This window comes from Bufo gargarizans, chromosome 4 (genome assembly GCF_014858855.1).
Source record: "Bufo gargarizans isolate SCDJY-AF-19 chromosome 4, ASM1485885v1, whole genome shotgun sequence".
NCBI classification, from domain to species: Eukaryota; Metazoa; Chordata; class Amphibia; order Anura; family Bufonidae; genus Bufo; species Bufo gargarizans.
In genome coordinates this window covers 388,850,289-388,867,442 of record NC_058083.1, presented here as the reverse complement: position 1 = coordinate 388,867,442, position 17,154 = coordinate 388,850,289, and the positions used below count along the sequence as shown (strand labels likewise).

General features: G+C 47.3%; 1 protein-coding gene across 2 annotated transcripts in view; it reads left to right on the top strand.

Moving 5' to 3' along the window:
• Positions 1–16,796, top strand: part of RDH13 (retinol dehydrogenase 13) — a 28,789-nt gene extending 11,993 nt beyond the window's left edge. The window contains exons 4-7 of one of the 2 annotated variants that reach the window (XM_044290756.1): positions 915–1,019; positions 11,061–11,273; positions 15,598–15,699; positions 16,460–16,796. In XM_044290756.1, coding sequence (XP_044146691.1) covers positions 915–1,019; positions 11,061–11,273; positions 15,598–15,699; positions 16,460–16,686 — 647 coding nt within the window. In that variant the 3' untranslated portion in view covers positions 16,687–16,796. The remainder of the gene's footprint in view (positions 1–914; positions 1,020–11,060; positions 11,274–15,597; positions 15,700–16,459) is intronic. The other variant, XM_044290757.1, reaches the window with a different exon arrangement.
• The last annotated feature ends 358 nt before the right edge of the window (positions 16,797–17,154 follow it).

The following is a 17,154-nucleotide window of genomic DNA, read 5'->3' as shown; positions in this document are numbered from 1 at the left end:
CAAAGGCTGCTATATCTCAGCTATGTACTGAAAAAAGGGCTTCATGTTTTTAATAAAGACCAATTGAAAAAAATTATTTTTAGCTCAAAATTAGTACAATGCAATAATAAAAAAAACTTGTACCCAAAGGTGTCCATAGCCTTTAAAGGGTTATTTCTATAGTATCTCATATCTGAAGTGATTGCCTATCGCTATGATTTGCCATCTCTTTATTATCTAAGGGGTTTATGACCTCTTGAACCACCACCAGTCCAATCAGTGGTGATTCAGGGCTGTGGCCCCATCACAGTGGTTTCCTGCACAGTGGCTCCCAGTTCACCCATTGCAGTAGAAACCTGCAACACGGCTCCGTTAGGTTTCATTCCCAGGAACGTGTGCCGCCCGTTGCTGTATTGCGGCCCGCATTTGCGGATCCGCAATACACGGGCACCGTTCCGTGTGCATTCCGCATCAAGGATGCGGACCCATTCACTTCAATGGGTCCGCAAAACCAGAGATGCGGAACGGAACACTACGGAAGTACTACGGAGTGCTTTCTGGGGTTCCGTTCCGTGCCTTCGCACCACAAAAAGATAGAACTTGCTCTATCTTTCTGCGGAACGATCGGATCGCGGACCCGTTCAAGTGAATGGGTCTGCAATTCCCATGCGGCTGCCCCATGGACTGTGCCTGTGCATTGCGGACCGCAATTTGCGGTCCACAGCACGGGCACGGGCTTCACACTGTCGTGTGAACAAGCCCTTAATGCAAGTCTGGCTGCAGTTTCTGCTGTGGTCCCAAACGATCATGAAATTATGCCATTTCCTAGTGATATGCCATCACTTTATCAGATGGGAATACCCATAAGAGTTTTCAAATTAATCAGTCTTTCTCATTTTTTTTTTTATGATTGCCTCTTTTTTTTTTTTTTGTAGAGGAGGAACACCTAGATGTTTTAATAAATAATGCCGCAGTAATGAGGTGTCCTCACTGGAAGACAGAAGATGGATTTGAAATGCAGTTTGGAGTCAACCATTTGGGTAAGTTTTATGGCAATGGTATCATTTTCTAAGAAGTTTATAGATCTGGAACATTTATCAATCTGTTGGCCAACAGAGCGGCTAGGTAATGTATATCAGTAAGTTGGGAGTTCTTAGGCCACTTTCACATTGTGGATCCAAAACATAGCAGAGGCACAAATCCTTCCATTATTAATGAAAAATATTGACCAAATAATGACCATGTGAAAGTGGCCTTAAAGGGGTTGTCTGCTTTTTTATATATCCTTAGACCCCCAGACCTGACATATCCCAGCCATTTTACATCCTGTATGTCAGAATCATTATGCACTGTGGTACAGAAGTATTACAATGTACATATAGTAAAAGCAATCAGATTACAGGTTCAAGTACCCTAAGGGTATTAAAAAAAATAAAAAAAATAAGTGAAAAACTAAAAAAATATGCAAAAATCCTAAAATATTAAAAATGAAACAACTTTTCCTAAATAAGAAAAGACAAACGTAATTCACCACATCCATAATAACCCAGTGTATTAAATTATCCCATTATATAACCCCGATGGTGAACGCTATAAAAAAATCCACATTGTCTAACTGATGTTTTTTGTCACCTCTCTTTTTCCACCAAAAATGAAGTAAAAAATGATCAAAAGGTCACATGTATCCCAATAAAAAAAACTGCAGATCGCCTGCAAAAAAAAAAAAGTCCTCACACTGTTGTATCAGCAGAAAAATGAAAAAGTTATGGGTGTCAGGATATTGTGACACAAGACTATCTTTTTTTTCTAAGAAATGTAATATTATTTTTTTTTAATTGCTAAAACATTACACAAACCATATAAATTTGGTTCCTCTATAATTAACATTTTTAGCATGCAGTGAACACTGTAAAAATGACACCATAAAACAATGGCAGACTTTTGTTGTTTCTTTCACACCGTCGCCCATACAGTACAGTAGGTGTAGCCCAAAATGGTGTCATTAAAAAGTACAACTCGTCCCGCAAAAACAAGTTCTCATATGGCTATGTCAGCAGAAAAATGAAATGCAGAGATGAAAAAACATAAAAAAATAATTGCTGGAGAGTTAAAAGGGTTGTCTCATCATAGACAAAGGGGGCATATCGCTAGGATATGCCCCCATTGTCTTACAGGTGCAGGTCCGACTACTGGAGAACGGAGCCCTGCAAGGTGGTGGCTGGAGGACTCCGGTCCGGCCACCACCAAGCCCGCTCCCCATACAAGTGAATGGGAGCGTACCGCGCATGCGCGGCCCCCCACTCCCATTCATTTCTATTTTCGCCGGCCCCATAGAAAATGAATGGAGGGTGGCTGCGCCTCCTTCTCTTGTGGGGCTCTATTCTCGATATAAGTGCGGGTCCCAGTGGTGGGACCCGCACCTATAAGACAATGGGGGCATATCCTAGCGATATGACTCCATTGACCATGATGAGACAACCCCTTAAGGACCCATGACGTACATGTACGTCATATCTGGTGATGACTTAAAGGGATTCTGTCACCTTTGTTATAGAGCTGCGGACATGCACGGCTAGATCGCCGCTAGCATGTCTGCAATATACCTATCCTATAGGGCTGTGTGCTTTTATTTTGTTTAAAAAATTATTTCTCGCCCATTTTCCTTGGGGGACACAGAAGACCTTGGGTATAGCTCAGCTCCCTAGGAGGCGGGACACTAAGTGAAAACTGTTAAGCCCCTCCTCCAGCAGCTATACCCTCAGCCTGGAGAGAGAGACTGCCAGTTTTTTGCTTAGTGTCCAACGAGGCAAGACACTCCCTGCTCTGCAGGGCTGTTTTCTCCTTGTTGTTTAATTTTTTTATTTTTTACTTTTTTCTTTTTCTTCCAGACCATCAGGGACAACAGAGACGCAATAGACCTCTCTGTTTCTCCCGGGGTCGAGCTGCGCCAGTGCCGGTCACCCGCACTGCTGCCTCCCCCACAGAAGCCTAGCTCCCCTGCATCCCGCCAGCTCAAGGGTCGCCCACACGCCAAGTCCCTCTTCCAGCGTCCTGCCACTACGGTGCCAGTAGCTGAAGGGGCGACCCTGCTGGAACGGACCGAGGGTGAAGACGGCTGATGGTGAGAGAGTGGCTTCTCCAGCCCTACGGTCTCCTGCGTGCCTGACCCCCCCCCCCCCCATACTGGTGCCTCTAGACCCTTCCCATGCTGGACCTAGGCTGGCTCCTGGGGTGCCGCAGGGCGGCAGTCTGCTCCCTCTCCTCCCCTCCATATATCCTCGTGCACCCGGTCTCAGGTTCCCACCCCCTTCCCCTTACCGGTGCGCTGCTCAGGGCCTGGGGCCCGGTCCTGACGGCATGGACATTCCCGGGCGCCGCAAATTTTGGCCCAGGCTTCGCGGCCTGATGGGCCGCACTTCCGGGCCCCTGACTCTTTCGGCCCGCAGGGTGGGCACCCATGGTCGGCATTGAACTTGACAGCTATGCTTCAACAGGCTCCGGCCGACCGTCGGTCATTCCGGTCGGCCGGGCTCCGCAAATTTTGGCCCAGGCTTCGCGGCCTGCTGGACCGCGATTCCGGCGCTCCATCTGCGCCCCTGACTCTTCCGGCCCGCAGGGTATGTACATGCGCCACTCCTGCTCAGGTCCCGGTCGGTACCTCGAATACTGGCGGCCCCGGTCGGCTGGGCGCTGCAAAAATTTAGGCCCGGCTTCACGGCCTACTGGGCCGCAAAATTCCGGCCTCTGTTGGAGGGGGCGGGAACTTCTCCAGGCGCAAAATCTTCCCGCCTGGAGGTTCCCCCGCCTCCAGGTGATCGCAGCGCCGCCCTCCAGGCCGGATCCCTGTTAACCCTTTGGGTACCGGCCGGCTCCCAATGGGCCTGTATGGCTGGCCCCTTTTCCTGCCTCTCAGAGAGGCTGTGCCCCTGTATGGTGGCCCCCCTTTCTGCCTCAGAGAGGCTGTGATATAAAATATATATTTTTTTAAATAAATGGATAAATAACAGATTTCTTGTGGCTGCGCAGGACGCTGCAGCCTCATCAATCAGTAGTGCTGCCTGTATGCATGCCCCCCTTCCATAGGCTCCCTGGCTGCGGCGCTGGCCAGGTGCATGTTCCCCCTTCTAGGCGGTTTCTTGCCCTCTCCCGGGATACGGTGCTGGCCGAGTGCATGCTGCCTTTTCTAGGCAGAATTCGTCACCCTCTCCAGTTATGGTGCCTGCCATGTGCATGACCCTCCTTCCTAGGCGGAATACTGCACTCTCCCTGGCTGCAGCCTGGCCTTGTGCATGACACCCTTTTCTATAGGCGGAATACTGCACTCTCACCGGATACGGTGCTGGCCATGTGCACGACCCCCTTCCATAGGCGGAACGCTGCACTCTCACTGGATTCACTGACGGCCATGTGCATGACCCCCTTCCATAGGCGGTATGCTGCACTCTCACCGGATACAGTGCTGGCCATGTGCACGACCCCCTTCCATAGGCGGAACACTGCACTCTCACTGGATTCGCTGCCGGCCATGTGCATGTGAACCCCTTCCATAGGCGGAATACTGCACTCTCACCGGATACGGTGCCGGCCATGTGCACGTCCCCATTCCATAGGCGGAACACTGCACTCTCACTGGATTCGCTGCCGGCCATATGCATGACTCCCCTCCGTAGGCGGAATTCTACACTCTCACTGGATTCGCTGCCGGCCATGTGCATGACCCCCTTCCATAGGCGGTATGCTGCACTCTCATTGGATTCGCTGCCGGCCTTGGGCATGCCTCCTTCCCTCAGGCGGCATACATACACTCTCACTGACTGGGGTTGTTCTTTCGCCGGTAAGTTGCTGGCCATGTGCATAACCCCCATCCATGGCGGGGTTCTCGCACTCTCCCTGGATGCGATGCTGGCCATGTGCATGACCCCCCATTTCTAGTCGGCATATTGCACTCTCACCGGATACGTTGCTGGCCATGAGCATGGCCCTCTATCGTGAGTGGAATGCTTGCACCCCCATTGGATACGGTGCTGGCCTTGTGCATGACCACCCCTCATTCCATGGGCGGAATTTTGCACTCTCACGAGATTCACGGCTGTCCTTGTATATGCTGTGCTGGCCTGGTACACGTCCCCCTTCATTGGCGGAGTAGTTGCACTCTCACGAAATTCGGTGATGGGTGGATTATTGCACAATCACTTAATGCTAGGATAACCCTGTGCATGCCCCCCTGTCACTAGGTGGACCTCCTGTGTTCCTGCTGGATACTGTGCGGCCATGTGCATGTCCCCCTTCTGGGCGGAATATGGTATGTCCTACTTCTCTGAAGTAGGTACTGGCCTTGGGCATCCCCCCCCCTTTTGGGGCGGGCCTTTGCACTCTTGCCGACTACAGTGTTTGCCAGGTACATTTACCCCCTTTCTGGGCGGACTGCTTGCGTTCCATCGTATGCCGTACTAGTCTTGTGCATAACTCCCTTTCAGGTTGCACTTTGCACTTCTGTAGATACTGTGGGACTCTGTGGCTGGCCCTCTTCGCTGAGTGACTATTTTTGCAGTGAGTGGACGTTCTTGTGCGTTGTTTGGGCCGTGTTTGCCTTCACCTCCCGTAGGTGGGTTGGCCTTCTCACTGCTTGCGGGGCTGCTCTTACGTATGCCTCCCTTCCTCCTGCGACATACTTTTTTCTCTTGGGATACGATGCTTGTCGCAAGCCTTGCACTCTTATCTGAAGAGATCATTCTGTGCACCTGGCCTGGGTGTGCTCTACTTGCTCTCTACTGCACCGAGCTGGGTGGTACTCATTCTCTGGTTTGGATTGTATATTGTGGTCCCGTTGTGATGGTATCCACCATGTTCGTTGGCCCTTCCACCTGGGGAGTGTTCGTGGTTCCTAGATGCGTACCCATTCGCCCTCCCGTGGCATTGCTTCCCTGCGCAAGCGGTCACATGGTTGAGGGTGCTGTCTGCAGCTCCCCTCAAATTCTACGTTGGCTCTGGCGGGACTACGGTTCCCTCGCCTACTACCATTTCCTCCTCTTCGGATGCAGTGTGGTATGAGTCCTTCCTATTGGCGCCCTCTGCGCTTCAGTCTGATCTGCTACCAGGTTCGGGCCGCTCTTCTCGGGAAGGTCACTCAACTTCTCTTTGGGTTCTCGATTATCCAGGTCCGGGGGACCTCCACTTTGGGTTCTTCAGAATATTCGCTCTCTGCGAGGCGATGAGCAGGGCGTCTCACAGAGTAGCGGGGATTCTGCTTTTGGGCTGTCCTATGGCTTCCCTGTTGCCAACTCCTCCTTTCGGTTGGAGGGTGTTATGCTGGCCTCTGTCTCTACTGCTTTTCCTCGCCGGCTCTGTTTTGGCTCCCGCTTGGGGCATATCACTCTGATGTGGCTTCTGCCCTGGCCAGGCTTCAAAGGCTCTTCCTTTACTGCCCTCCCCTCGGGGGAGAGCATGGTTGTTCACTTGGATGGTTCGGTGTTCCTTGTGGTCTCGTACTGTCTCCCTCGTTCTCACTGGCAGTACTCGCTGTGTGCCTATTTACCGAGTCTACCGCGTTCTGTCCTCCCGCTGGGTGTAGATTGCGTTTTCCATTCTGGGCAATGGTCCTGCTGTGGACTTACCTTCTTGGTAACTTGGGAGGACTACTCTTCGGTCAAGATTGTCCTTAGATCTCCCACACCGGGACTGTAGAACACCTTCCTGTGGTGGCTACGTCGACATGGACTTTAACCTGTCTTGTCCTGGCATCTGTCAGATTCTGGGCGGACCCTTTCGGTTCCTTCCGTCTGTCCTTCTGCTCCCCCACTCCGGCTGGATATGGGACGACATTGCTCTGGGGCAGACGGGACCAGTTTTACCGACCCTTCTGCCCGTGTTACTGTTCTGCGCCTGATCACATTGGGGGTTCTCTCGCTTGCCCAGGCAATTCCAGCGGGCACGCTGGTGTTCGCTCCCAGCCGTGTTTCGTCCAGGATCTGTTGTCGGACTTAGGGTTCTTACCTGGGGTTCTGTGGGAAGCTGGGCATTCCCCCACTCTGCCTTTTCTCTCCCCATGGTTCTGTCTTTCTCCAGTCCGGCCTGGACCTGGGACTGGGACTCTGTTACTTGAAGTGTCAAGTGTCGGCGCTGTCCTTCCACTTCCAGCATTCCCTGGCCCTCCTGGGCCTGTCAAGACTTACTTCCACGGAGTGGCTCTTTGGTTCCTCTGTACCGTTTCCCGGTACCGCCCTGGGAACTACATACTGAGCTCTCGGCGCTCCAATCTTTCCCTTGGAGTTTGAATGGCGGCCCTTCTTGTTCCGAGCCTTCTGTCCTTCCATCCCACCCCGTCCCTTCCTTCCTTCTGAAGGTGGTATCTGCCTTTATCTCAACGAGGCTATCGTCCTCCCCTTCCCACCCCCGGGAACAGATACTTCACAGATTGGACGTTGTTGGGGCCTTGCAGTTTTACTTGGAGATCTCCAACTCTTGTTGATGCTCGGTCTCTTGTGTTTCCAGGAGGTCCGCGCAAGGGTTTGACTGCCCTTAGGGTGGCTTTCCTCTGCTTCATCAGAATGGCTATTACTGAGGTTACCGCACCAAGGGCAGGGTTCTGCCTTTGGTGTCAACGTTCATTTCACCAGAGTGGTCGGTGCCTCCTGGGCCGGAGGCATTGGGCTTCGGCCATGCAATTGTGCAAGGCGGCCACCGGTCTTCCTTGCACGCCTTACCAAGTTCTACAGGGTGCTGACTTAGGCCGTCTGGGTTTGCAGGCGGCGGTTCCTTGATGCCTTTGGGTGCTTCACCTTGGAGCTGTGGTCCCTCCCCTCTTGGACTGCTCTCAGACGTCCCAAGGTCTTCTGTGTCCCCCAATGAAAATGGGCGAGAAAATTAGATTTTTGTATAACTTACCAGTAAAATCTCTTTCTCGCTCTTCCTTGGGGGACACCGCACCCACCCATTCATTGTTTTATTCTACACAGTTTCCAGATTTGGGTAGTTGGCCTGTTGGTTCTACTTGTTGGACATTGCCTTTTCTTACTACTTGGCAGTCTCTCTCTCCAGGCTGAGGGTATAGCTGCTGGAGGAGGGGCTTAACAGTTTTCACTTAGTGTCACGCCTCCTAGGGAACTGAGCTATACCCAAGGTCTTCCGTGTCCCCCAAGGAAGAGTGAGAAAGAGATTTTACTGGTAAGTTATTAAAAAATCTTGTTTTTAGAGATATGTAAGTGAGCCTGGTAAGGTGCCCAAGGGGCTGTACGAACCTTTCTGGTGCCCTGCACCGCCTATGTCCTCCGAATCTCCTCCTTTCGTCACAGTTAGATTGCCGTAATCTCGCCATGCGCGAGCTCGCATAGTGTTCCTTCCCTGTGCTGGCTTTAGCCTCAGGGAAGGAACTGTGCATGCGCGAGCTCACGCATCGCGAGATTACGGCAATCTAACTGGAGGAGATTCGGAGGACATAGGCGGTGCTGGGCTCCTTCACAGGGGGGCGTGGCTGGGCACCAGGAAGGTTCGTACAGCCCCTTGGGCACCTTACAAGGCTCATTTACATATCTCTAAAATCATTTTTTTTAAACAAAATAAAAGCACACAGCCCTATAAGACAGGTATATTGCGGACATGCTAGCGGCGATCTATCCGTGCATGTCCGCAGCTCTATAACCGAAAACAAGATGACAGAATCCCTTTGAGGACCAGTGAGGTACATGTACTGCATGGTGATCGGGTAGAAGCTGGGCAGGGGTCCGACAGTCATTGATAGCCGGACCCCTGCTGTATGCGTCGGCATCGGTGAAAACACTGATGCCGGCGCATTAACCCTTGCACTGCCACGGTCAGTGCTGACCGTGGCATGTGCGGTATCCTGCGGGGTGGCCATCGGGTCCCCTCAAAAGAAGTATTGTAATGCATTGTAAAGGGGATCAGACCCCCAAAAGTTGAAGTCCCAGAGTGGGACTAAAGTGAAAAAAGAAGTTAAAAATAAAGTTTTACATTTTTTTATTTTTTTTCAAGTAAAAAATAAAAAAGCGTCCTTTTCCCAATATAAAGTAAAAAAACAATAGGGAAAAAAAAGAAAAGTAGACATATTGGGTATCGCCGCGTCCATATCGACCGGCTCTATAAAAATAACACATGACCTAACTCCTTAGGTGAACACAGTCACAAAATAAAAACTGTGCTAAAAAAACAAACTTTTTTTGTCACCTTACATCAGTAAAAGTGCAACACCAAGCGATCAAAAAGGCGTATGCCCCCCAAAATACTACCAATCTAACAGTCACCTCATCCCGCAAAAAATGAGCCCCTACCTAAGACAATCGCCCCAAAAAAATCTTAAAAACTATGGCTCTCAGACTATGGAGACATGTTGTTTTTGTTTTTTTTGTTTCAAAAATATTACTGTGTAAAACTTAAATAAATAAAAAGTATACATATTAGGTATTGCCATGTCCTTAACGAAACAACCTGCTCTATAAAAATATCACATGACCTAACCCCTCAGGTTAACCGTAAAAAAAAATATGTAATCTTACATCACTAAAAGTGTAATGGCAAGCGATCAAAAAGTCATATGCACCCTGAAATATTACAAATCAAACCGCCATCTTATAACGAAAAAAATTAGCCCCTTCATAAGACAGTCGCCCCCAAAAAAACTATGGCTTTCAGAATATGAAGACACTAAAAAATAATTTTCTTCAAAAATGCTTTATTATGTAAAACTGAAAGAACAAAAAAAGTAGTCATATTTGGTATTGTCGCGTCCGTAACAACCTGCTGTATAAAAATACCACATGATCTAACCTGTCAGATGAACATTGTAAATACCCCAAAAAACATCTTGCCTCACAAAAAGTGTAATATAGAGCAACCAAAAATCATATGTACCCTAAAATAGTACCAACAAAACGGCCACCGTAGGCCTCATGCACACGGCCATTGTTTTGGTCCGCATCCGAGCCGCCGTTTTGGAGGCTCGGATGCGGACCCATTGACTTTCAATGGGGCCGCAAAAGATGTGGACAGCACTCCGAGTGCTGTCTGCCTCCTTTGCTCCCTTCCGTGGCCCCGCTAAAAAAAAATATAACATGTCCTATTCTTGTCTTAAGTAATACCTATTTTAGGAGGTATCACTATCTGTTTTTAAAAACTGAGAAATTGGTAAATTTGGTATTATTTTTATTTTTTATTTTTTTATTTTTTTTATAAATAAAAAAGAAATATTTTGACTCAAATGCACCACTGTCATGAAGTACAATATGTGACGAGAAAATAATCTCAGAATGGCTTGGATAAGTAAAAGCGGTTTAAAGTTATCGCCACATAAAGTGACACATGTCAGATTTGCAAAAAATGGCCTGGTCCTTAAAGGGAACCTGTCAGCAGTTTTATGGTATCCTAACTAAGGGCAACATAAATAAGTGACTGATTCTCTTAGCAAAATGCTGGGTCACTTTCTTTAATTGACCCAGTCGATCTGCTAACATTTTGTATTGAAAAGCTCTAGCTGATAATGATGAGTTATGAATATTCATGAGCTCCTGACTCTCCCCACCCACCTGCTGCTGATTGACAGTTATTTTCCATATGAATCAGCAGCAGGTGGGCAGGGGAGTGGCTATAGCTCTGAATTAAATATACGCTGGACTCAATGACATCACGCTGGACTCAAATCAGCTCATTAGCATGCGGCATCTTTGTGTGTATATTATGAGGTAACCATCTGTCACACCAGTAAGTGAATACATCTAAGGTACTTTTTAGTAGTTAATGATTGTATATAATTAGTTAGATTACAATCAAATATCCACATGACAGGTTCCCCTTAAGGTGAAAATGAGCCCGGTCCTCAGAGGGTTAAGGTGAAAAATGGCAGGGTCCTGAAGGGGTTAAAGAATTATTTTATTTGAAGTTATCCCCTATTAACAGGATAGGGGATAGCTATTAGATCAGTGAGGGTCCTACCGCTCGAGAGGGGGGATCCTGTGTCGCCCCCCCCCTTCCCCAAATGAACATAGAGACAGGTCATATTATACCCTCAATCTTTTATTTCAGACAGTGAGAAATAATGACCTTTTTCTTCTTCACTTCTCTATTCTTTATAGGCCATTTCCTCCTGACTAACCTGTTACTTGATAGACTGAAGGAATCCGGCCAGTCGCGCATTATTAATGTGTCTTCCTTAGCTCACATAGTGGGAGACATTGACTTGGAGGACTTAAACTGGGAGAAGAAGAAATATAACACAAAAGCAGCTTACTGTCAGAGCAAACTGGCCAATGTTCTGTTCACAAATGAGCTGGCAAAAAGGCTGCAAGGTAAGGATATGACAAAATGCAACAAATATGAACGTCCAGGAAATCTGGCTTTGTGACTGGTTTATAGAGACTGGCAGGGGAGAAGATCGCAGTATCCCATTAGTTTATTGATGCATTCTGTCTACTATTCAGACAGTTTAAGTTTAGGGCATAATGCAGTAATATGTAACTTATTGCTTCTTTTGGAGTGCATTCTTGGTTTAAAGTCAGGTTTTTGGGACAAATTTACTTGCAGAAACGCCTACTCCACTGACAAAGTAGACAAAATCACTCCACCTTTGTGGTGGCACTTGAAATGTTACCACATTAGACCAGGCAGGCTAAAGATGCATCAGATTTATCACAGTGGATCACACTGCATGCTACAAGTTAGACACTTTTTCCAGCTTTACACCACTTATTAAGTTTTCTGGATTTGTCAACAACCTGTAGGCAGCATGTTATAGAGCAGGAGGAGCTCAGCAGATATATCGTTTCATGGGAAATTTCTTTAAAAGTTGTAATCTATCTCAGCTTTTTCTGACTTCATTGTTCACAGGGAGGTGTTATCAGTGATGGCATTCTCTGTGTAAGGCCTCATGCACACAACAGTATTTTTTCACTGTCCGCAAAACGGGGTTCCGTTGGTCCGTGATCCATGACCGTTTTTTAGTCCGTGGGTCTTCCTTGATTTTTGGAGGATCCACAGACGTGAAAAAAAAGTCGTTTTGGTGTCCACCTGGCCGGAGGGAAACGGATCCGCCCTGAATTACAATGCAAGTCAATGTGGACGGATCGGTTTGACGTTGACACAATATGGTGCAATTGCAAACGGATCCGTCCCCATTGACTTTCAATGTAAAGTCAGGAGTCCCTTTTATACCATCGGATCTGAGTTTTCTCCAATCCGATAGTATATTTTAACTTGAAGAGTCCCCATCACCATGGGAACGCCTCTATGTTAGAATATACCATCGAATTTGAGTTACATTGTGAAAACTCATATCCGACAGTATATTCTAACACAGAGGCAGGCGTTCCCATGGTGATGGGATGCTTCTAGTTAGAATATACTACAAACTGTGTACATGACTGCTGCCTGGCAGCCCCTGATCTCTTACAGGGGGCCGTGATCAGCACAATTAACCCCTCAGGTGCCGCACCTGAAGGGGTTAATTGTGGGTATCATAGCCCCCTGTAAGAGATCAGGGCTGCCAGGCAGCAGCGGGCAGATCCCCCTCCCTCCCCAGTTTGAATATCATTGGTGGCCAGTGCGGCCCCCCCTCCCTCCCTCTATTGTATTAATAACATTGGTGGCCAGTGTGCGGCCCCCCCTGCCCCCCACTCCCTCTATTGCATTTATAACATTAGTGGTCAGTGTGCGGCCTCCCCTCTTTCCCTCCCCCCCCCCCCCCCTCCCCGATTATTGGTGGCAGCGGAGTTCCGATCGGAGTCCCAGTTTAATCGCTGGGGCTCCGATCGGTAACCATGGCAACCAGGACGCTACTGCAGTCCTGGTTGCCATGGTTACTTAGCAATAGTAGAAGCATCATACTTACCTGCTGGCTGCTGCAATGTCGGGAGCTCCTCCTACTGGTAAGTGACAGGTCTGTGCGACGCATTGCTAAATGAACTGTCACTTACCAGTAGGAGGAGCTCCCGGCCGGACACAGACATCGCAGCAGCCAGCAGGTAAGTATGATGCTTCTACTATTGCTAAGTAACCATGGCAACCAGGACTGCAGTAGCTTCCTGGTTGCCATGGTTACCGATCGGAGCCCCAGCGATTAAACTGGGACTCCATCGGAACTCCGCTGCCACCAATGATTGGGGGGGGGGGAGGCTGCACACTGGCCACCAATATTATTAATGCAATAGAGGGAGGGAGGGGGGGACGGGGGAGGCCGCACACTGTGCCACCAATGTTATTAATACAATAGAGGGGGGGGGGCCGCACTGGCCACCAATGGAATTTAAACTGGGGAGGAAGGGGGGTCTGCCCCCTGCTGCCTGGCAGCCCCGGATCTCTTACAGGGGGCTATGATATGCACAATTAACCCCTTAAGGTGCAGCCCCCTGAAGGATCACAGCCCCCTGTAAGAGATCGGGTGCTGCCAGGCAGCAGGGGGCAGTAATGTACACAGTTCGTTGTATATTCTAACTAGAAGCGTCCGCATTACCATGGGAACGCCTCTGTGTTAGAATTCTCACGAAGTGAAAATTCAGCTCTGAAAAAGCTTTTATGCAGACGGATCTTCGGATCCGTCTGTATGAAAGTAACCTATGGCCACGGATCACGGACACTGATGCCAATCTTGTGTGCATCCGTGTTCTTTCACGGACCCATTGACTTGAATGGGTCCGTGAACCGTTGTCCGTCAAAAAAATAGGACAGGTCGTATTTTTTTGACGGACAGGATACACGAATCACGGAGGCGGATGACAAACGGTGCATTTCCCGAGTTTTCAACGGACCGATTGAAAGTCAATGGGTCCGCAGAAAATCACGGAAAACGGAACAACGGCCACGGGTGCACACAACGGTCGTGTGCATGAAGCCTAAGTCTGTATACAGAGACACCTGTCAGGCACTAGCAGCTGTACACAGGGGAAGTGTTATCAGTGATTGATAGCATTTTCTATGTAAGTGTGTATACAGAGATAGCTGACAGTCACTGATAGCTGTAGACAGAGGAGGTGTTATCACTGATTGATAGCATTCTCTGTGTAAGTGTATATACAGAGATGGCAGTCACTGATAGCTGCTCAAGGGTGTGGTCTTAAAGGGAGTCTGTCAGTGAAAACTACCTATCAGTGATTACTGATACTATTCTCTGTGTAAGGGTTCCGTGTGCCCCCCGTAGCCGTATTGCGGCCCACATACAGCGGGACTTTCGTCTCCGCTCAAAAATCATGTTTTGAGTGAACACCGAACGGACCCCATTATAGTCTATGGGGTCTTTAGGCTCCGTTACGCTCAGTTAGGTCTCAGTTATCTGCAGAATCCGTCCTTTCTGCTCTCCTGCTCAACAGAGGCGGAGAACGGAAAGGAGAAATGGTGATGTGAACGAGGCCTTATGCAACGTTATCCATTAATGGAGTAGCTGCACTCATGCCTGACCAGCCTCTCCATGCTTTTCCCGTTCTTGTGATCAGTAGGGATGCCCACCAATCTAGTAGTTTTCCCCTATCCTGTGGATAGGGGATATCTTTACATGACCTAACACGGCTACTTTTACATCAGCGTTTTTTTTATGCTTCAATTTCATTTAATATATCCAGGTGAATCCGTTTAGTCTGGATCTGGTTGGATTGAATAGAAACTGAAGAAACCGGATCTGACATGAAAATCATTGTAAGTCAATGGGTGCCGGATTGAAAAACGGATCTGGCAACATTGACTTACATCAATTTTCATGCCGTCTCCGGTTTGTTCAGTTTTGCAGACTTGACAGTGGTTGTGTGTCCGGTCAGAAAACTGAACAAACCGGAACACAATGCATCCTGATCTGGTTTGTTCTGTTTTGTCCCCCTCTGCCGGATCCCAAAACCGGAATGCAAAACGCTGATGTGAAAGTAGCTTACCTCTTTAATGCCAGTCTGGTTGGATACATAAATAATAGTCCTGTACTATAAAATATGTGATGTGTGTGGAGAAGTAAGTGGATGTGATATCATATGATACATGATAATCTCTTGTATTACTGTGTGAGATAGGAGGATCTAGATTCTAGCATCTTTATGCACTACTAGGTTATAGTCAGAGTTTCATCTTATTCCGTCCAAATTCTGCAGAGCTTTGTGCCTGGAACCCATGTGTTACTGCAACGGCATGTACAACTGTTATAGTATGGAGCGATACAGCCCTTTGCGCTGCTATACAGGCTCTATCAGACTCCATGTTTACGGATTTATTCTCCCCTAAAAGCAGTAATTCAAATCTTAATAAACATGGTCCTTTTTTATGGTTTTGTACGTAATTTGTGTGTGAAATAAAAGGCATGCAGAGGTATAGTAGAGGGCTTATGTACCTGTATGGTAGCCTTATTACGTCTCCGTACCATACTAAAAAAGTCATTGCATGGCCATGTGCCCTAGTATATTAGCTAATTGCTGGTAATGCAGATTCCCTAAAAAAAAATTGGAAATGGATTAAAAGTTAGATGTAGCTTTTTACCCCCCCCCAAAAAACAACTTTTGTGCATGACGGCTAATCTTTTTTTTTTTTTTCCCTTTTTTATTTGCAGATATAAAACAGAATATGGAACATAATCAGTTACATTTTAATTGTTTGGCGCTTTCTATATTTTTTTAATTTTACTAATTAAGTAATTCTTCCTTTTAGGAACAGGAGTTACGGTCAACTCCTTGCATCCTGGAGTTGCAGATACTGAACTGGGAAGACACACTGGAATGCACAAATCTACTTTTTCCAGTTCTGTACTAGGTGAGGAATATTCAGTCTTAGTTTAATGCAGCGGCTGAAATCTGCAACTTAGGGCACTTTCACACTAGCGTTATTCTTTTCCGGTATTGAAATCCGGTAAAGGGTATTAGTACGGGAAAAAAACGCTTTTGTTTTGTCCCAATGCATTCTGAATGGAAAGCAATCCGTTCAGTATGCATCAGGATGTCTTCCGTTCCGTCCCTAATACGGTATTTGACCGGACAAAATACCGCAGCTTGCTGCGTTATTTTTATGACCAAAATTCCAGAACACTACTGCACTTGCCACATCCATTGAAATGTATTAATGACGGATCCGGTACCAAGTGTTCCGGAAATTGCCGCATCGCCGGATCAGGTTTTCCAGTCTGCGCATGCGCAGTTCTTTCTAGCTTTGAAAAAATTTAATACCGGAGCCGTTATTCCGGATGAAGACGGATCCGGTATTTCAATGAATAAGTTTAACAGATCCGTATCCGGAAAAAAAGATATTAGTTTGCATACGGATTTCCGGATATGGCAGGCAGTACTGGCAATGGAACTGCCTGCCTGATTCTAACAATGCTTGTGTGAAAGTACCCTTACTTTGCATAGAACATGTAGCCATGGAGTTTGGTGATAGTTCTTCAGTGTATAGTCTGAAACTGAACTTTCTTATCAGTTCACAAGTAGATTAAACATAGTCAAATACATTTGCCTTGCAGCAATTTCAACTTTAGATACATTCGTTTGGCTTGACCTTATCATGTGTCTTATTTCAGCTCCCATATTTTGGTTCTTGATAAAAAGTGCAAGACAAGCGGCACAGCCCAGCGTCTATCTGGCTGTGGCCGAAGACCTCCAAGGGACAACTGGAAAGTATTTTAATGCTCTGAAGGAAAAAGAACCAGCCAAACAAGCTTTGGACGAGGAGACTGCAAAGAAACTGTGGGAAGAAAGTGCCAAACTTGTTCATCTTGATGAAGCATTGCAAGAATGTAAAGCATAACGACACCTTAATACATAAATGAATTGCCTTCAGTGAAGGTTCTGAATGGTCTTATGTGTGTTTTTTTTAATCTGTATCATATAATAATAAACCTGTTTCCAATCACTCAACTCTGGCCCACTCATTGCAATCCAGTATGTATGGTATACAGAGACATAATCACTAAGGAGAGAGTTAGGCAAAGCATCTAATGGTACATGTCATGCTCCAATGACATGGTGTCACGCTGTACAGGTGACTATGCAGATCCCTCTGGTCACTGTGTATATACTAAGTATATGCTAGACATATGTGCAGACATTTTATTTCACCACCAGCAACAGTGCGCTGCAAGTGCCGAAACTACATTATACCGGGTGGCCCATGAAAAAGTATCCCGCCTCCAACGATAGTATGACGAGATAAAAGAGCAAGTGAATATTTTTTTTTAATTGCCAACAAAAGATGCTGAAAGTGGTCCCCGTTCAC